General features: G+C 40.7%; 1 protein-coding gene across 7 annotated transcripts in view; it reads left to right on the top strand.

Moving 5' to 3' along the window:
• FRMD3 (FERM domain containing 3) overlaps positions 1-15,825 on the top strand; it is a 283,296-nt gene that overhangs the window by 207,345 nt on the left and 60,126 nt on the right. For all 7 annotated transcript variants that reach the window (XM_077148531.1, XM_077148530.1, XM_077148529.1 and 4 more), the window contains 3 exons: positions 10,732-10,819; positions 12,468-12,556; positions 15,738-15,801. In XM_077148531.1, coding sequence (XP_077004646.1) covers positions 10,732-10,819; positions 12,468-12,556; positions 15,738-15,801 — 241 coding nt within the window. The remainder of the gene's footprint in view (positions 1-10,731; positions 10,820-12,467; positions 12,557-15,737; positions 15,802-15,825) is intronic.

Below are 15,825 nucleotides of genomic sequence, written 5' to 3'. Positions count from 1 at the left end.
ACATTGAATTTCATGATTTCCTGGGCCATGAAGTATTATTTTTCTTCTGGCTGTTTCCAACCATTTAAAAATGTAACAACATTTCTTAGCTCAAGGACCATTCAAAACCGGGTGGCGGTCTAGCTTTGTTCCCCAGGCTGTCGTTTATAAATCCCTGATCTAGATAAACCCAGAGAGATTACTACTTTCTTGATTAGTGAGCAGTCTCGATATCAGTCACCTGGCATGTATTCCCCAATTCTTAATAAGATGCAGTGTTTGCAATTTGAAAAAGGTGTTTTGCAAGAACCGGTAGAAACCAAGTCATTCTGAAATGCTTTGAACATGTCCCCCAAGAGAGCCATTGTGTGGCTCTCAGGCCCAATGTCTTAGTAGCAATGGTGCAGGCATGAAAAGTGCATTTGGGACTGGACAGACTTGGATTTGCCTGTGTAGCCTTCAGAAAGTTACTTTCCCTCTTAGAGTGACAGGATCCTCCTCTATAAAATGAGGATAAGAATTCTTGTTGTAAGAATATTAAAATTATACATATGTATATTGCTTGCCACAGCAGGATTTAGTAAAAGATATTTCTGCTTGTGTATCTATTATACTCATGAAAGATACTGTTTATTAGCTCAGGACTACTTTAGGCTGCATGATATTTCATCCAATAATTCTTTTATTAAAAAGGAAAGAATTGGGCGGGCCACTGTAGCTCAGCAGGGAGAGTTCTCACCTGCCTTGCTGGGGAACCGGGTTCGATTCCTGGTGCCTGCCCATGCCAAAAAAAAAAAAAAAGAAAAGAATTGCTTCCTTTGTAATCATTGTGAAGTATGTAATGCATTTAAAAAAAGGAGTGAACAAAAGAATGTATAGGTGTATAATTTAAGGAATAACTGAACCAAATGTCCCTGACCCCTTAAGTCTTATTTATGAATGAAACATCATCCTGCTCTCTGAAAGCTCCCATGTGGCTCTGCCAGATACCTTCCTCCCTCCTTCCGTTGGTAACCACTGTCCTGAATTTTGGGTTATTTATTCTCCTGTTTTGCTTTATATTATTTTGCTTCATACAGATCACTAAACAGTGCATTGCTTTGTTTTTTGTTTGTTTGTTTTTTGCTTATTTTTGACTTTCTTATGAATAGAATCATTCTCTAATCTTGCATCACTCTCCTGAGGCACATGTACCAATATCCCTAATCTCGATGCAAATCTAGGTGCGGAATTTGCTGAGCTGTAGGGAAGGCACAACTTTGGTTTTTCTAGGAAATTTCAGGTTGTTTGCTAGGGGGTTGCTCCAGTTTACATTCCCACCAATGATATAAGGGGATTCCTAGGGCTCACGTCCTTTTTTCTTCATTTTCCTTTTTTATTTCTTAAACTCTCAAAAATTGATGTGCAATACAGATTCAGAAAAGTGCAGAAAAACCAAGGTAAAGTCAATGAGTTATCACAAAGCAACAACTGTGTAAACTACCATCCAGGTCAGCTGGAGAACTGGCAACACTCCAGAAGCTCAATGAATGCCCCTTCCCGCCTTTATCTTCTTCCCCTTCCCAAAAGGTAATCGTATCACTGACTTTTAACATGTTAGTTTTGCTCATTTTTACAAGCCGTATAAATAGAATTCACGCAGTGTTCATTGACATCTGGTTTCTTTTGTTCATCACTGTTTTTACGACATTCATCCATGTTCTTGTGGGTAGCTTTGGTTAATTTGTTTCTGTGGCTATATAGTATTCCCTTGTATGAATGTATCACAATTTATTCATCCCTTCTGCTGTTGAAGGACGTGTGAGTTGTTTCATTTTTAGCCCTTACAAATAGCACTTCTATGAAAATTCTGCATCTCTCGGTGTAACGCACACTCATTTCTGTTTCATGTATAATAAATAATGAAACTGCTCAATTATAAACATGTTCAACCTTAGCAGATAATGCCAGAGAATTTTCAAGATTATTTCTACCAAATTGTTCTTCCATCGGCAGTATATACGGCCTGCTTTCTGTACACATCCTCACTAGCACTTGTTATTGTCAGTTTTATTATTTTTTTTATTTGAGAAGTTATAGGTTTACGGAAAAATCATGCATAAAATACAGATATCCCGTATACTACCATTTTATTAACACCTTGCATTAGTGTGGTACAATTGTTACAATTCATGAAAGAACATTTTTATAATTGTGCTATTATCTGTAGTTCATCATTTACAATTGGGCTTACTGTGTTTTTTCTTTTTAAATTTTAATTCTAGTAACATACATATAACCTAAAATTCCTCCTCTTAAGCATATTCACATATATAATTCAGTGCTGTAATTACATTCACAGTTTTGTGCTGTAATCACCACTATTTATTACCAAAATGTGTATGGCTTCTCACTGGGTTTTTAATTTGTATTTTCCTGATCATAGAGAGATGAAGCCCTTTTCTTTGTGGCTTGGGGTGTATCGGCTATTTGAACATCCTATTTGGGGAAGTGCCTATTAATGCCTTTTGTCATTTTTGTTCCATGTTATCTGGATGTTTGAGTTTGCTAGCTGCCAGAATGCAATATACCAGAAACAGAATAGCTTTTTAAAAAGGGGAATTTAATAAGTTGCTGGTTTGCAGTTTTAAAACCATGAAAATGTCCTAATTAAAGCAAGTCTGTAAAAATGTCCAAATTAACGCACCAGCAAGATGTTACCTTCACTCAAGAAAGGCCGATGAAGTTCACGGTTTCTCTCTCAGCTGGAAAGGCACATGGCAAACGTGGAGACGTCTGCTAGCTTCCTCTCCAGGCCTTTTGCTTCATGAAGCTCCCTGCAAGATGTTCTCCTTCTTCATCTCCAAAGGTCATCTCCAAAGTCTGGTGGACTCTCGAGGTTCTCACTAACCTATCATGACTCTAAAAGGGCCTCTCTCCAAAGTGCTTCCTCTTTTAAAGGATTCCAGTAAAATCAAGACCCACCTGGAATGGTGGAGTCACAGGTCCCTCTATTTAAAAGTTAATACCCCCAAAATTGAGTAAGTCACATCTCCATAGAGATAAGCTAATCAATTTTCCAGCATGCAGGACTGAATAGGGTTTAAAAGAAACGGTTGCTCTCACAAGATTGAATCAACATTAAAGCATGGCTTTTCTGAGGGGTGCAAGAGTAGAATTCTCGCAGGCCATGTGAGAGACCCGAGTTCGATTTCTGGCCCATGCCCTTCCCCAAAAAACAAACAAGCAAGCAAAACAAACAAAAAAATTCAAGAAACAGTGCTATAATAATGGAATAGTCATAAGGAAAACTAATGAAATGTGACCCCACCATAGAGCTTACAAAAAAAAAAAACAAAAAAACCATGGCTTCTCTAGGGTACATATCTTTTCAAATTGGCACACTTGGTGGTTGTTGTTGTTGTTTGTTTGTTTGTTTATTATTTATAGGAATTCTTTTTTTTTTTAGGGTCTTTTTTTTTTTGCATGGGCAGCACTGGGAATTGAACCTGGGTCTCTGTCTCGGGAGGCGAGAACTCTGCCACTGAGCCACCGTCGCACCACCCAGGAGTTCTTTTTATGTTCTGTACATGAATCCGTATTTTGTTTGCATAAGTTGCAGAGTCTTTTCCCATCCTGTGGCTTGGCTTTTCCTACTCCTGATAGTATTTTTTGATGAAAAGAAGTTCTTTGAGTTTGATAGTGTCCTCTGAGTTGTGCAAACTGGGAAGCCCTGCAGCTTACGGGAATTGAGTATTTGCAATTAGAAATAAGGCAGCCATCAGGTTTAGGAAGAACAGGAAAGTAATCAGAAAGAGATCATGCAGGCAAGCAGAACTTATTTACTTTCTAAGGTGAACTTCCAAATTATAAACCCTTCACAATTAACTTGTTTCCAGATTGAATAGAAAAGGGCAGTGTGCTTTAAAGCCAAACTTTAATTTTAAAAAAAGACACAGTTTGTGGCTTTGAGAATGGTCCTGGCAGTTTAAGCAGGAACAAGAATGGCCCACTCTCTGGAGCAGAGATGCTCCTGGTGGCATAGGGCAGGGGTGGTCGGGGGGGGGGGCCCTGTTCATGTGAAGTGGGAAATTATTCAGGGCACAGCACATTGTCTGGGCTATGATAGGACCGGGTGCATTGGCAGGGTCCTGGCCCAGTGTCCTAGGTCTGAATCATTAGGCAGGAGTTTTGCATTGAGGGTGCCGCAAGTGCACACATTTCTTGGGCTGCTGCTGGTAAAATGCTGGATAGCACAGTTTTGACTGATGTGTCCCTAATTCACATCAGGAGGATAAAATGATTGTATCCGTGTCCGTGTTCATGCATGAGACAGAGAGAGACAGGCAGGCTAATATTTGGATTCAACAGTTATCTTTATGTGTCAGTAGAAGGAATGTGAGAACTTCAAGAACTTATGAAAGAGATATGGAGAGGGAAATACCGGTACATATTGAGGAAACTTTCTAATAATGTCTTCCCCCAAACCAGCTGTACCAATCAGTACAGTTGGTAAATTCCCTGGGTCTATTGATAGTTGATTAAAAAGCAAATAGTTATAATGACTGTGTCTTGAAATCAATTCAAACCTTGTTTCAAATATTCTGCCTTGCCTCAGGGACAAAGACTATTTCAGAAATGAGTTTTTGAAGAACTTTCTTTTCCTAAAGCACATATTTGAGTTAACTTCTCAAGAATATTGTCTAAAGGATGCACTGAAAAATTAGCTCTTCTATTGTTGCAAAAAGGTCAGTGGGCCTATTTCACCACTAAAGTACATGCCCATTATCCCTGATACTTCCTCATCATTGGCTGTGTGTTTTCCTGGAAACTTTGCCAGTTAATTGAAAGCCTATGGTGTCATATTGTATCAGGGATGCATATCCTTCCCCAAGTCCCATGGATAATAGAAAAAGTTTTGGAAAGGGGATATGAAAAAGAGCACCATCACTGGGTCAGAAGTCCCAAGGTCTCCATACACAGGTAGGAGTGGTTTGGGGAGCTTCAGGCGGTGCACAGAGCCCGAGGAGCTTCAGGCTGACCTTCACGGTAAATGGGTGTGGCAGAATGAGTTACGGACCTGAGGAAAAAGCATGTTTTTAATCTTCATCCCATTCCTGTGGGTGCAAACACATCGCAAATGGTACCTTTTGAAGATGTTCCTTTTGGTTAAGAAATGTATGTCAGTTTGAAACTGTTGTGAACATCAGAAAAGCCATGTTCTTTAATCTTCATTCAATATTGATGGGTGGGATCTTTTTTATTAAGTTGTTTCCATGGAGATGTGAGTGACCCTCCCAGTTGTGGATGGGAACTTTTGATTAGGTGGTTTCCACGGAAATGGGTCTCCACTTTTTCAAGTTGGGGTTGTTTACTGGAGTCCTTTAAGAGGGAGGCATTTTGGAAAAAGCCTCAGAGCTAACATGAGACCCAGACGTTTGGAGATGAAGAAGGAAAGTGCCCATCAGGAAACCTTTTGATATGAGAAGTCTGGAGAGAAAGCTAGCAGACGTCACCTTGTGCCTTCCCCACTGAGAGAAACCCTGAATATCTTTGGCCCTTTCTTGAGTCAAGGTATCTTTCTCTGAATGCCTTAGTTTGGACATTTTTATGGCCTGAGAACTTCAAACTTGTGACTTAATAAATTTCCTTTATAAAGTTGAACTTGTTTCTGGTATATTGCATTTCCAGCAGCATTCACAAAGCAAAGCAGATTTTAATACCAGAGAAGTGTGATGTACTGCGGTTTGCAAATACCAAACATGGGTTGGAATGTTTTTTTAAATGAATATGGGGAAGATTCTGGAAGAGTTGTGAGGAGCTTGATAGAGAAGGCCTAGAATGTTTTGAAGAGACTGTTGGTAGAAATGTGGACTCTAAAGATACTTCTGATAAGGCCTTAGACAGAAATGGTGCATGTATTATTGCAAACTGGAAGGAAAGTGATCCTTGGTTTAAAGTGGCAGACTATCTGATGAAATTGTGTACTGCTGTTGGATGGAAGTTAGAATTTAAAGGCAACAACCCTGGATATTTAGCTGATGAAATTTCCCTGGATATTTAGCTGATGAAATTTCCAAACTAAATGTGAAAGAAAATGCAAGCTGGCTGCTTCTTGCAGCTTATAATAAAATGCAACAGAAAAGAGATAAGCTGAGAACTGAACTCTTGGGTACCAAGGAACCAGAAATTGATGGCCTGGAAAATTCTGGGCTTCCAGAAAGGGAGACCCCAGGGAATAGTGCCCCATGTGAAGATTTAATCAAACATTGAACCACTCAACCATTTCAGAAAAAGCAAATATTGAAGATGGATTTTATCAAAAAGAATTTGTGGAAAATCCTATTGTCTGATGGGTATGATCCCAGGATTTTGCATAGAAAACCAACAAGAATGTTGTGGCATCTGTATAAATGAAACCACTGCCAGTCTAGACTAAAAGAGACAGAAAAGGGACAAATAGAAGAAAAATTAATTTTAAAGGCAGAACCATGGACGGTAAGTTCTAAAGCTAAGAAACCTTTGGCTGGGAGAGAGGACCCACCCATATACTTGGAGAGGGTGAATTTGTCCCAAAGGCAGAGGATGGGCATTCCACCTGGATGTTCAGGAAGAGTTTTGGTGCCCCAAGCCTCAGAGAGGGTGTAGCACATTCCTTGGGGATTTGGGGAGAGCCTAGTTGCCACTTCACTATCCTGAGGGGGTTGAGCATGTGTCCTGGAGATGGCAGAGAGCCCAGGTATCTCCCTGTTGTTTGGAGATAGTGGAGTCAAGAAAAAGTGGTCTCCCCAATGTTCCCCAAGGTTGCAGTCCTCACTCCAGCATTTGGAGAGCAGGGCTGCTGCGTAGGCCTTTGGAAGGAGTGGGACTGCCACTTTCTAATGCCCTGAGGATGAATGACTCAGACTTTGAAATCGAATGGAATTTGCCCTGAAGGTTTTTGAGACTCTTTGTATCCAGTAACCCTTGTTCCCCTTCCAATATCACCCTATGGAAATGGGAATATGACTATCCTTCTTTGTATATTAGCAGCAGATAACTTATTCTGAGTTTTATAGGTCCAGACCCAGAGGAGAATTTTGCCTTAGGATAGACCAATGTGTAGTGATGAGATTTTTTTTTTACTGGTTTTGACTTTGTATTGTATTTGTATTGTTACAGGAATGGTTTAAGCCTTTGTGATATTTTAATGGAATGAATATATTTAGTACATGGAAAGAATGTATTTTTGGGGTCAAGTGTGCTCGTTTGAAACTGCTGTGTACCCCAGAAAAGGCATGTTCTTTAATCTTGATTCAATATTGCTGGGTGGGAGCTTTTTGATTAAGTTGTTTCCCTGGAGATATATCTCCACCCATGCAAGGTGGGTTGCTAACTGGAGTCCTTTAAGAGGGAACCATTTTGGAAAAAAGCTTCAGAGACAACACAGAGATGTTTAGAGATGCAGAAGGAAAATGTGCCTGGGGAAGCGCTCAGAAAACCAGAAGCCAAAGAACCAGCAGATGCCACCCACATGCCGTCCCAACTAAAATAGGTGTTCTGGACCATAGGACCTTCTTCAGTCAAGGTATCTTTTCCTGGATGCCTTAGTTTGGACATCTTCATGGTCTTAGAACTGGAAATTTGTAACTTAATAAATCCCTTTAGGAAAGCCAACCCATTTCTGGTATATGGCATTTCCAGCAGCATTAATAAACGAAAACAGTATGTCCAGCCAAATCAGGAAGTATCTTAATCTTATTACTGAAGGATTTGTAGAAGAGAAAGCCAAGGGGAGGAGCTGAAAGCTAGAATTCAGCAGAACCGGAAGAGAAAGGAGAGGACGTCTCTGTGTGATAGAAAGCCAAGGACCTCAAGGATTGCCAGCCAGCCAGAACACTGCTGACACCTGGAGGAATGAAGCTTCTGGCCTCTGAAACCCTGAGACAATAAATTCTTATTGTTAAAGCCAAAACCAGTTCGTGGTATTTGTCATAGCATCCTAGGAAGCTAAGACAGTGGGCAACAGCACATGGAGCAGCTGGGTACCATTGGGCCCTTCTTCCTGGTTCTCTTATGCTGAACAATAGGCAGCAGTAGTGTTTGCTCCTAACCAGGAGCATTAAGTGTGGATGCTTGGATTGGAGGCCCCCTGGGCGTGGGCAGCTGGAGGAAGTAGCGCCTTCAGCGCAGAAATCACACTGCTGACATTGCCTTTCCTGCATGGCACAGCTCCCCTTTCCTTCCAATCTCTGGAGGCTCCTGCATTAAACAGATGCATCAGATACAAAGATAGGTGCACCACCAAAAATCACCAAAAACTTAAGGAACCATCAACTCAATGAAAGAGAGTGACCTATTTTTTTGTGGCGACTGACTCAGCAAACAAAAGGACCTTCACCAAGGAAGCAGCATTAATGGAGCAAACATGATTGGACTTTAAAAGAGATATAGTGGGGCGGGCCGCGGTGGCTCAGCGGGCAAGAGTGCTTGCCTGCCATGCCGGAGGACCCCGGTTCGATTCCCGGCCCCAGCCCATGTAAAAAACAAACAAACAAACAAAATATAATAAAATAAGAAAATGTTTAAAGATGTTTCCCTTTCTTCCTCCCTTCCATCCTTCCTTCCTTCTCTGTCTTTCTTTAAAAAAAAAAAGAGATATAGTGGACGTCCTCAAAGGGATAAAAGGAATTTATGCCCATAAAATAAGAACAGGCTACTATTTCAGAGAACCAAATAGATATATTGGACATGAAATATTTAATTGATATTTTTTAAAAAATAGATGAAAAGCAGAATGCACACAGCTGAGGAATAAATTAGCACACTGGGAATTTGAATTAAGAAATAGCTCAGAATGTAATATAAAAGACAGAGATTCAAAGTTTGAAACAAATGTTAAAAGATATGGATGCTAGACCTTGGAGTTTCAAAAAACATCTATTGCTAGTGTAAGAATTCGAGAGTTTTGCCACGCAAAGGAGGACTCCAAGAGACGTTCTCTCATGCAACACGCAAGGGGTTTATTTACCACACATGCGTGGGGCTCACTGAACACGCAGGAACAGAGAGCCCCTCGCCTGGGTTTGGGGAAGCTTTTTAAGGGGGAGGAGGAGGGGGGTGGGGGTCGAGCATGGGTCACAGGTGTTGTTTCATGCAAGAAGCAGGTAACGATCATTTTCACAACAAGCATTTCTGGTGCAAGGAGTCATGGGGGTTGGGAGAGGCAGATAACCACCCCGGAAGGTCCCGAGTTGTTTTTCTTAGCCTGATGGGGCCCATAACTCTTTCCTTTACAATCCTTAACTCACACCAAATGCATAGTAGTGAATATAAAATGACACAAATCCTTTTGCTAGATATTTCTATCATTCAGAAGCTAAAATACATGTAAATAGCTAAATTAGGCAAGAAAATTTAGCTACTGCTAAGTTTTATAAAATCCTTCTTTACATAAGAAAAGTTAGCTACTGTTAAGCTTTATAAAATCCTTCTTTACCTAAGAAAAGTTAGCTACTGTTAAGCTTTATAAAATCCTTCTTTACCTAAGAAAAGTTAGCTACTGTTAAGCTTTATAAAATCCTTCTTTACACTAGGATGTCTCAAAAGAGAGAACTGAGGGGATGACTGGGGTGGCAAAGGAGATGGGGAAAGAAAGAAAAGAATCAAAGAAATGGTCAAAGAAAGATAGGAGTTGTTGGATTGAAAGGACCCATAGAGTACTGATCAGGACGCATAAATAAGAAGGTTCCCTGGACATAACAGAATGAAATTTCAGAATATTAAAGGTAAAGAGAAGGTCCTGAGAGGCTTTACGGTGAATGCATATGGTTTATAGGTGTGCTGATTCTAGCTGGCTTCAGGAGCAATCCATTTCTGGGGAGGAACTGGGGTAGAGAAAGATTGATACTGTAATATAGTTTTACGTTTTGAAAATAAGTGAATTCCTGTTGGTTTGGTTTCCTTGGGAAACTCTTCTTGGTTGTTAGGGGCGAGAGCAGGTGTTATATAATTATCCTGGGGTGGTTCAGATTCTCTAAGGTATGTGTAGGATACTAATGTGAAGTCAAAGTGGGGTCTTTGAAATGCTGGGCAATCCTGGTCTAGAAATAGCCCTGAAAAAGCTTAGTACCACCATCTATACTTGTAGCCTTTTTTGTTTCTCCTCTCCAGAGGGCAAGACCTTGTTTACTATCTTGGAAGACAGCAGTGACTCAAGATTTCCTTTTAAAGTCCAGGGCTCTCCCATGGAAAGGTTGATAGTTCTTACCTGGTGGCTCTGTTTCGGCTTGCTGATGGCATAACATGATTACTCATCTTTTACGCTGAGCAGGAGGGAATGCCATTTATGCTGGATAATCTTCTTAACCAAGCAGGAGAGAAGAGATGCTGAGTTTTAGTTCATATTAAAACTGAATTTGCAAGTGTCTATTTTATTGGTAACTCGATAACCTTGATTAACTGTGTGGATCATCTGAAAACTCAGCTTTGTGGATGGCTTTATTATGGAACCATTAGCCAGGGAGCCTGAGCTCAGATCCTTTTGTAAAGGGCTCCTCATGCTGAGAAATAGCCATCAGTCTTCCTGATGACTATTCCCCCCTGCAAGGACAGGCAAAAAAATAAAAGAGAACTCTGCAGGCTGAGCCACCATGGCCCCGCCCCCTGCTGAGTATTTGTGTAGGGATTTCCCTCTTTCTTTAGTTCAGAACTTTATATTTCATTGAACAAAGGGGCTCTGTGTTTCTAGTATTTTCCTTATGAACTTCCTATACTTTTCTTTTGTGATTTTAGAGGCCAGAGCCCACCAGTTGCCGAATTTAATTTACTCCTGAGAGCTCACACGTTGGAAACCTATGGGGTGGATCCGCACCCCTGCAAGGTAACTGCCCCTCACAGCAGGTCCCCAGATAATGATTGTTTTGTGTAAAGCGAAAATTAGCGTGCAGACTGGTAGGCCCCTCTAGGACATTTCCACAGCCTGACCCATAGGCCGGGACAACAATGGGATGCCAGGGGCATGTTTTGGCAGTTCGTTCCCTCCACTGGAGTCTTCTAATTGCTCACTAATTACTGTTTGAAGCCACATTTTCCTAAAGTCACAGACATGGACTCATTCATCAAGTGGATGGTTTTATCCCTGAGAAGTAACAGCACCCAAACAGATTGACTTTCAAGACCACTGTCTATCAGAAATGCAGTCTCAAAAAATGGGAAAGTGGAAGAAGAAAAAAAAAAAAGACTTCAAATTTTTATTTTGGCATTAGGGTTATTTTTTTTTTTTAATTCCTTTACTCATTATTTAACGGTCAGTATTTCTCCTGAGTGTCAAGCACAGACCACCTGCATCAAACTCACCTGCCTCCACTCCCCAACAACTGACTCTGAATTGCTGGGGGTGCAGTTGGGGAATCTGCCTTTTTAACAAGTTCCCAAGGCGTGAAGCACATGTTTTCCAGAAAGATTTTATGCAAACGCTGTTCTCCTTTCCATATCCTAAACTAACCAAGTGCCAACCAGACACCAATCCTAAGTCTGAACTAAGCTATATCAGTCAGACTCTTAGAAATAAGTTTTTGATTTATACTGTAATATTTCTTTACCCAGATGAGAACGGCTAATAGGATGTGAGAAATCACTAGTTCTATAATTCTCAACATAGGCTACTTATGAAATACCTCAGGAGATTCATAAAATCTTGATGCCCAAGGAATACCTCACACCAATTCTACCAGACTCCCTGGGGATGAGGACAAGATGTGCTTATTTTTTAAAGTTTCCCAGATGATTTCAGCATGCAAGAAAGCAGAAAATTGGTGCTACTTGTCCGTATGGACATTTGCTACTTCTTTTACCACCCACCCAATTTTTTTAGAATATTTGTCAGCTGTCCTTTCCTAGTAATAGTATAAATCAGATTATTCCATTTGGCAAATTGATTTTATCCACAGATGTGGCCTGTCTGGTTATTTTATTTATGATTTAGAAACTAATCTTATTAATTAATTCTTATTTAGTTTTTGGTTCCTTTTCCATCATTTATCTATGAGATATTGCATTATTCTGTTCTAGGCTGGAAGCAAAATAGACTTTTCTGGGTATATCTTTATTTGGAAATTGCCAGAAGGCTTGCACGAGATAGAGTCAAATTAGATTAGGCATCCAGGGTTTGGTTTCATTGCATTGGAGGGCTAATGACAACCAAGCACAGTTTGCCCACACTGCATGGCAGATCTGAGAACTCAGGCAACCCCGAAGACACTCGAAAGTTGATGGAATAGTTTGGAATTAATCTGTGTTTTCCCAGGAGTTCCTTGACAGGTGGAAGATCCATTACTCAAAACCGTGTATTCCCAGACCTCCACCCAAATTTTGGAAGTTCTGTCCTTAGGTCTCAGAAACTTAGTTTATTGCCAGAACCATTGGAATTAACCTGAAACTAACCTAGCTTGAAGACAAAAAAGCATACCATTTATTGTTTATTTTCTTTTTTCCCCAATCCAAATAGGTCTTTATTTCTACTTTTTCAGGATTCAACAGGCACAACAACATTTTTAGGATTCACCGCTGCAGGCTTTGTTGTATTCCAGGGAAATAAGAGAATCCATTTGATAAAATGGTGAGTGCTTTTTTGGAAAACCTGTGTACTATTTTTCTTAGTCTTGTTTTGTTTCCTTTGGCTTGCTTTGGAAATGTCATGTAGAATGCCTAGTATCTGTTTTTTTGCCTCAGAATTTCATCATAAAGGGATCTCTCATCTGTGAGACCCAGCTTAGTTTGCCCTTTTTGTCATGGGAAAGTGGGTTTGTCAAGCTGAGGCAGCTCGACTCAGGAGATATGGGATGTGTCCCGGGCTCAGGGCTCAGCCTCCAGAAAGAACATGTCCAGAGGTTCCTCCTGCTAACTTCTGCTGCTCTGACCAAAAAGATGCCTCCCGTGTGGGTCAGGGCTGGGGTAAAAGGACAAGTTTTCACAATCTCCCCAGGACTTACTCTTTGTCCTCATTCTTTCTACTCTTCTCTTCTGTAGAATACTTTGCACTCTCAGACTTTGCTACCCTGTGCATCAGGGTCGCAAGAATGCTTACTCACAATGGCTTACAAATAAGAGGAGTGATTATCTCATCTCTCAGAGGTTCCAGAAATAGGGTAGTCCCAGGGGGCAGTTAACTTCACTGCCCAGTGACACCATTTTCTTTGCTGCTATCTCCGTGCATTGGCTTCTGTCCCCAGGCCTGTGGTTAGGAGATGGCCATGTAGCTCTGGCCACCACCTCTTCATGCAATGTATATAATATAACCAAGGCCTTACGAGAGCAGCCCCCTCCATTGTCTCCTTAAAAACAGGACAACTTTTTCCAAAGCTCTGTAGGAATTTCCTGCATATCTAATTGGCCAGGCTTGGGTCACATGCCCCTTCTTAAGTCAATACCTATGGAGAAGAATGAGATGTGACTGGGTTGATCCAATCAAGAGTCGTCCTCTTAGGGCTCAGAAGGGGGTAATCTGCATGAGCATGTGACCTTGAGGAAACATGAGGTCTAGGTTGTGAAGTAAAGTTCTTCACAAAGTAAAGTAAAGTTTCTTCAGTAAAGAAATGAGGGGATGGTTGGGGTTGTGAGCGTCAGTACACTCTATGTCCAGTCAAGGGGCAAAATGGTTTTGGTAAAGTATGAGAAAGGCTGAACACCACAAATGCACTGGAACTTTGTAAAAGCTTAGTCTTGCTCATAATTACACCTTAACTCAGTTCCCTCCTGGACAGCCCCTGACAGGTTTGTCATCCATGCATCTCACTGGATGGTGGGCTCACTCCTGCAGCCTGAACTTTTGAGTCTGAAGCTCTTCCTCAATGAGACAATTGACTCCCCCCAACTCTGTGCAAGAAACACATTCTTGCATCTCCATGAACCTCAGTTTCATGGTTCTGTTGCCTTCAGGATTTCTTCCAGCACCTCTTTATCAAGTCCCTCCTCCCCCACTATCTTTAAGCCCACTCTTTTTAGCGACTGCCTTGCTTTCAAACCTTTTCTTCTAGATTCGCAGCCTTCAGCTAATGCCACACTACACTCCATACACCTGCCTCTCCTTTCTCTGATCACACCTACCTTTCTAAGATCCCTGAATCTCTAAATAGCTTCCTTGTCCTCTCTATTTACCTCTTACTTAATTCATACTTTTGAGCCCTCTCTGTGCCTACTTGCTCTTTTCTTCCACAATTAGCATTCTCAAAATTTTTATTTGCCTTTAATAAATCATTGGACATCTCTGAGTCTCAGTTAACTTATCCATAAAATGGGGATCAGTTATATCTGGCTGCCTTATAGGGAAGGAAGTAGATGGGGAAGAAACAAATGAAATAATTCATGTGAGAGGGCTTTGTGATATGCTGTGATTTGTAAACTATAAAGTGGTGCCATTATCTGGTTTTCTTCTCCGTATTTTCAGCACCTTGCAGAGAAGCTCCAACTATTAAAAAACCTTCAGCCCATTTCAGAATAGGTTCCCTACAGAATAGGAATCCCTGTAGATTCCTACTGATGGAGGAGAACATGCATAATTTGGGAATTTTCCCTATCCTATAAAAGTCTTCTGGGTACTGAAGGGAGCTAGATCCTTAGGATTCTGAATTGTCTGAGCCCTGGAATAGTTAGAGTAGAGCATGACAAGTATCAAGTTCAGGTTAATTGACAGTTTCTCCCCTCCTTGGGCCTCATCTTCTTCCTGGGAACATTGAAGAGTTGAGATGGACAATCTCTGGACTATTTGCTTCTGAGCTCTGCATCTTGTCTACATCTTATTGGTGCTTCTGGTTTGGTGATGAGGTTGACTCCATCCCTGCCAGCCTCTGCTTAGGCACATGTGTTTAAAACAACTATGTACATGATAGCGAAACATATTATCTCTCCACTCTAATCCTACCTGGGTTTTGTGTTTAAAACTTCCATTGAGCTTTGTCCCTTGCACTAACCCTTTACCTAAATTAAAACAGCTTAATGTGATCTCACTATTCCTTTTTTTCCTGTGAAAGCACATGGGGCAACACATCACTATCTGGAAATTAGACCAAAGGAACAAAACTAGAATTCTTTCCCTTCTCCTTACATATATCTTCCCTACAAGGAGGTGACCTGGGGTTACATTTTAGGCAGGTTTTTATCAAGCAGCTCCTTAGCATGGAGCCTAAAACCACTCTTTTGAACACAGTTTGTCATTCCTCGCGTTGGTCTCACAATTTCTTTTGCATCTGAATACATAATAAGTTATTTCTTTTTATAAACGAATTCTTTTCTAAACAGGGAGGGTAAGAGAAAAATTTTGCAGTGTGGTATATGTGATTCTTGGAGATGGGTTTGAAATGAGAGAGACAGATACTATGAATTCATATCATTTCATTAGCCAAAATGAAAATAATCACCTTCTTCCTACTTTGTCAAGTGGACTGGGCGGTTCATATTGTTTTGGTCATTAATGTTCACGAGTGAACATTAATCTCTAGAGTGCTATAGTAGAAATGTGCAGGCTAAATATAAAAAACGCAGTAAGTAATTCTGAGCTGCCTACGGATACTGTCTTGGGGAAAAAAGTGCTGTATATTTCTCTTGGGGCTCTTCACTGCTCATTAGGCCTTCGCCAATGATAAGATAATATCTAGTTACGTCGCAGTCTCTTGGCATTTGTGAGTCAGCCTAACTCCTATTTGTGAGGCAGCCAGATTTCAGCTTTTCCTATGAGAAAGCCAGGTACCTTGGTTAACTGCCATTTGTTTTTCTTCTCACCCAAAGAGATTTTCTTTTCTTAGGCCAGATGTCTGCAAATTGAAGTTTGAAGGAAAAACATTTTATGTGATTGGCACCCAGAAGGAGGTCAGATACTTCTTTTCTTACTAC

The sequence above is a fragment of the Tamandua tetradactyla genome, chromosome 2, assembly GCF_023851605.1.
Source record: "Tamandua tetradactyla isolate mTamTet1 chromosome 2, mTamTet1.pri, whole genome shotgun sequence".
NCBI lineage: Eukaryota > Metazoa > Chordata > Mammalia > Pilosa > Myrmecophagidae > Tamandua > Tamandua tetradactyla.
Note: the sequence above shows the minus strand (reverse complement) of the source record. Positions and strands in the feature narration are given on the sequence as shown.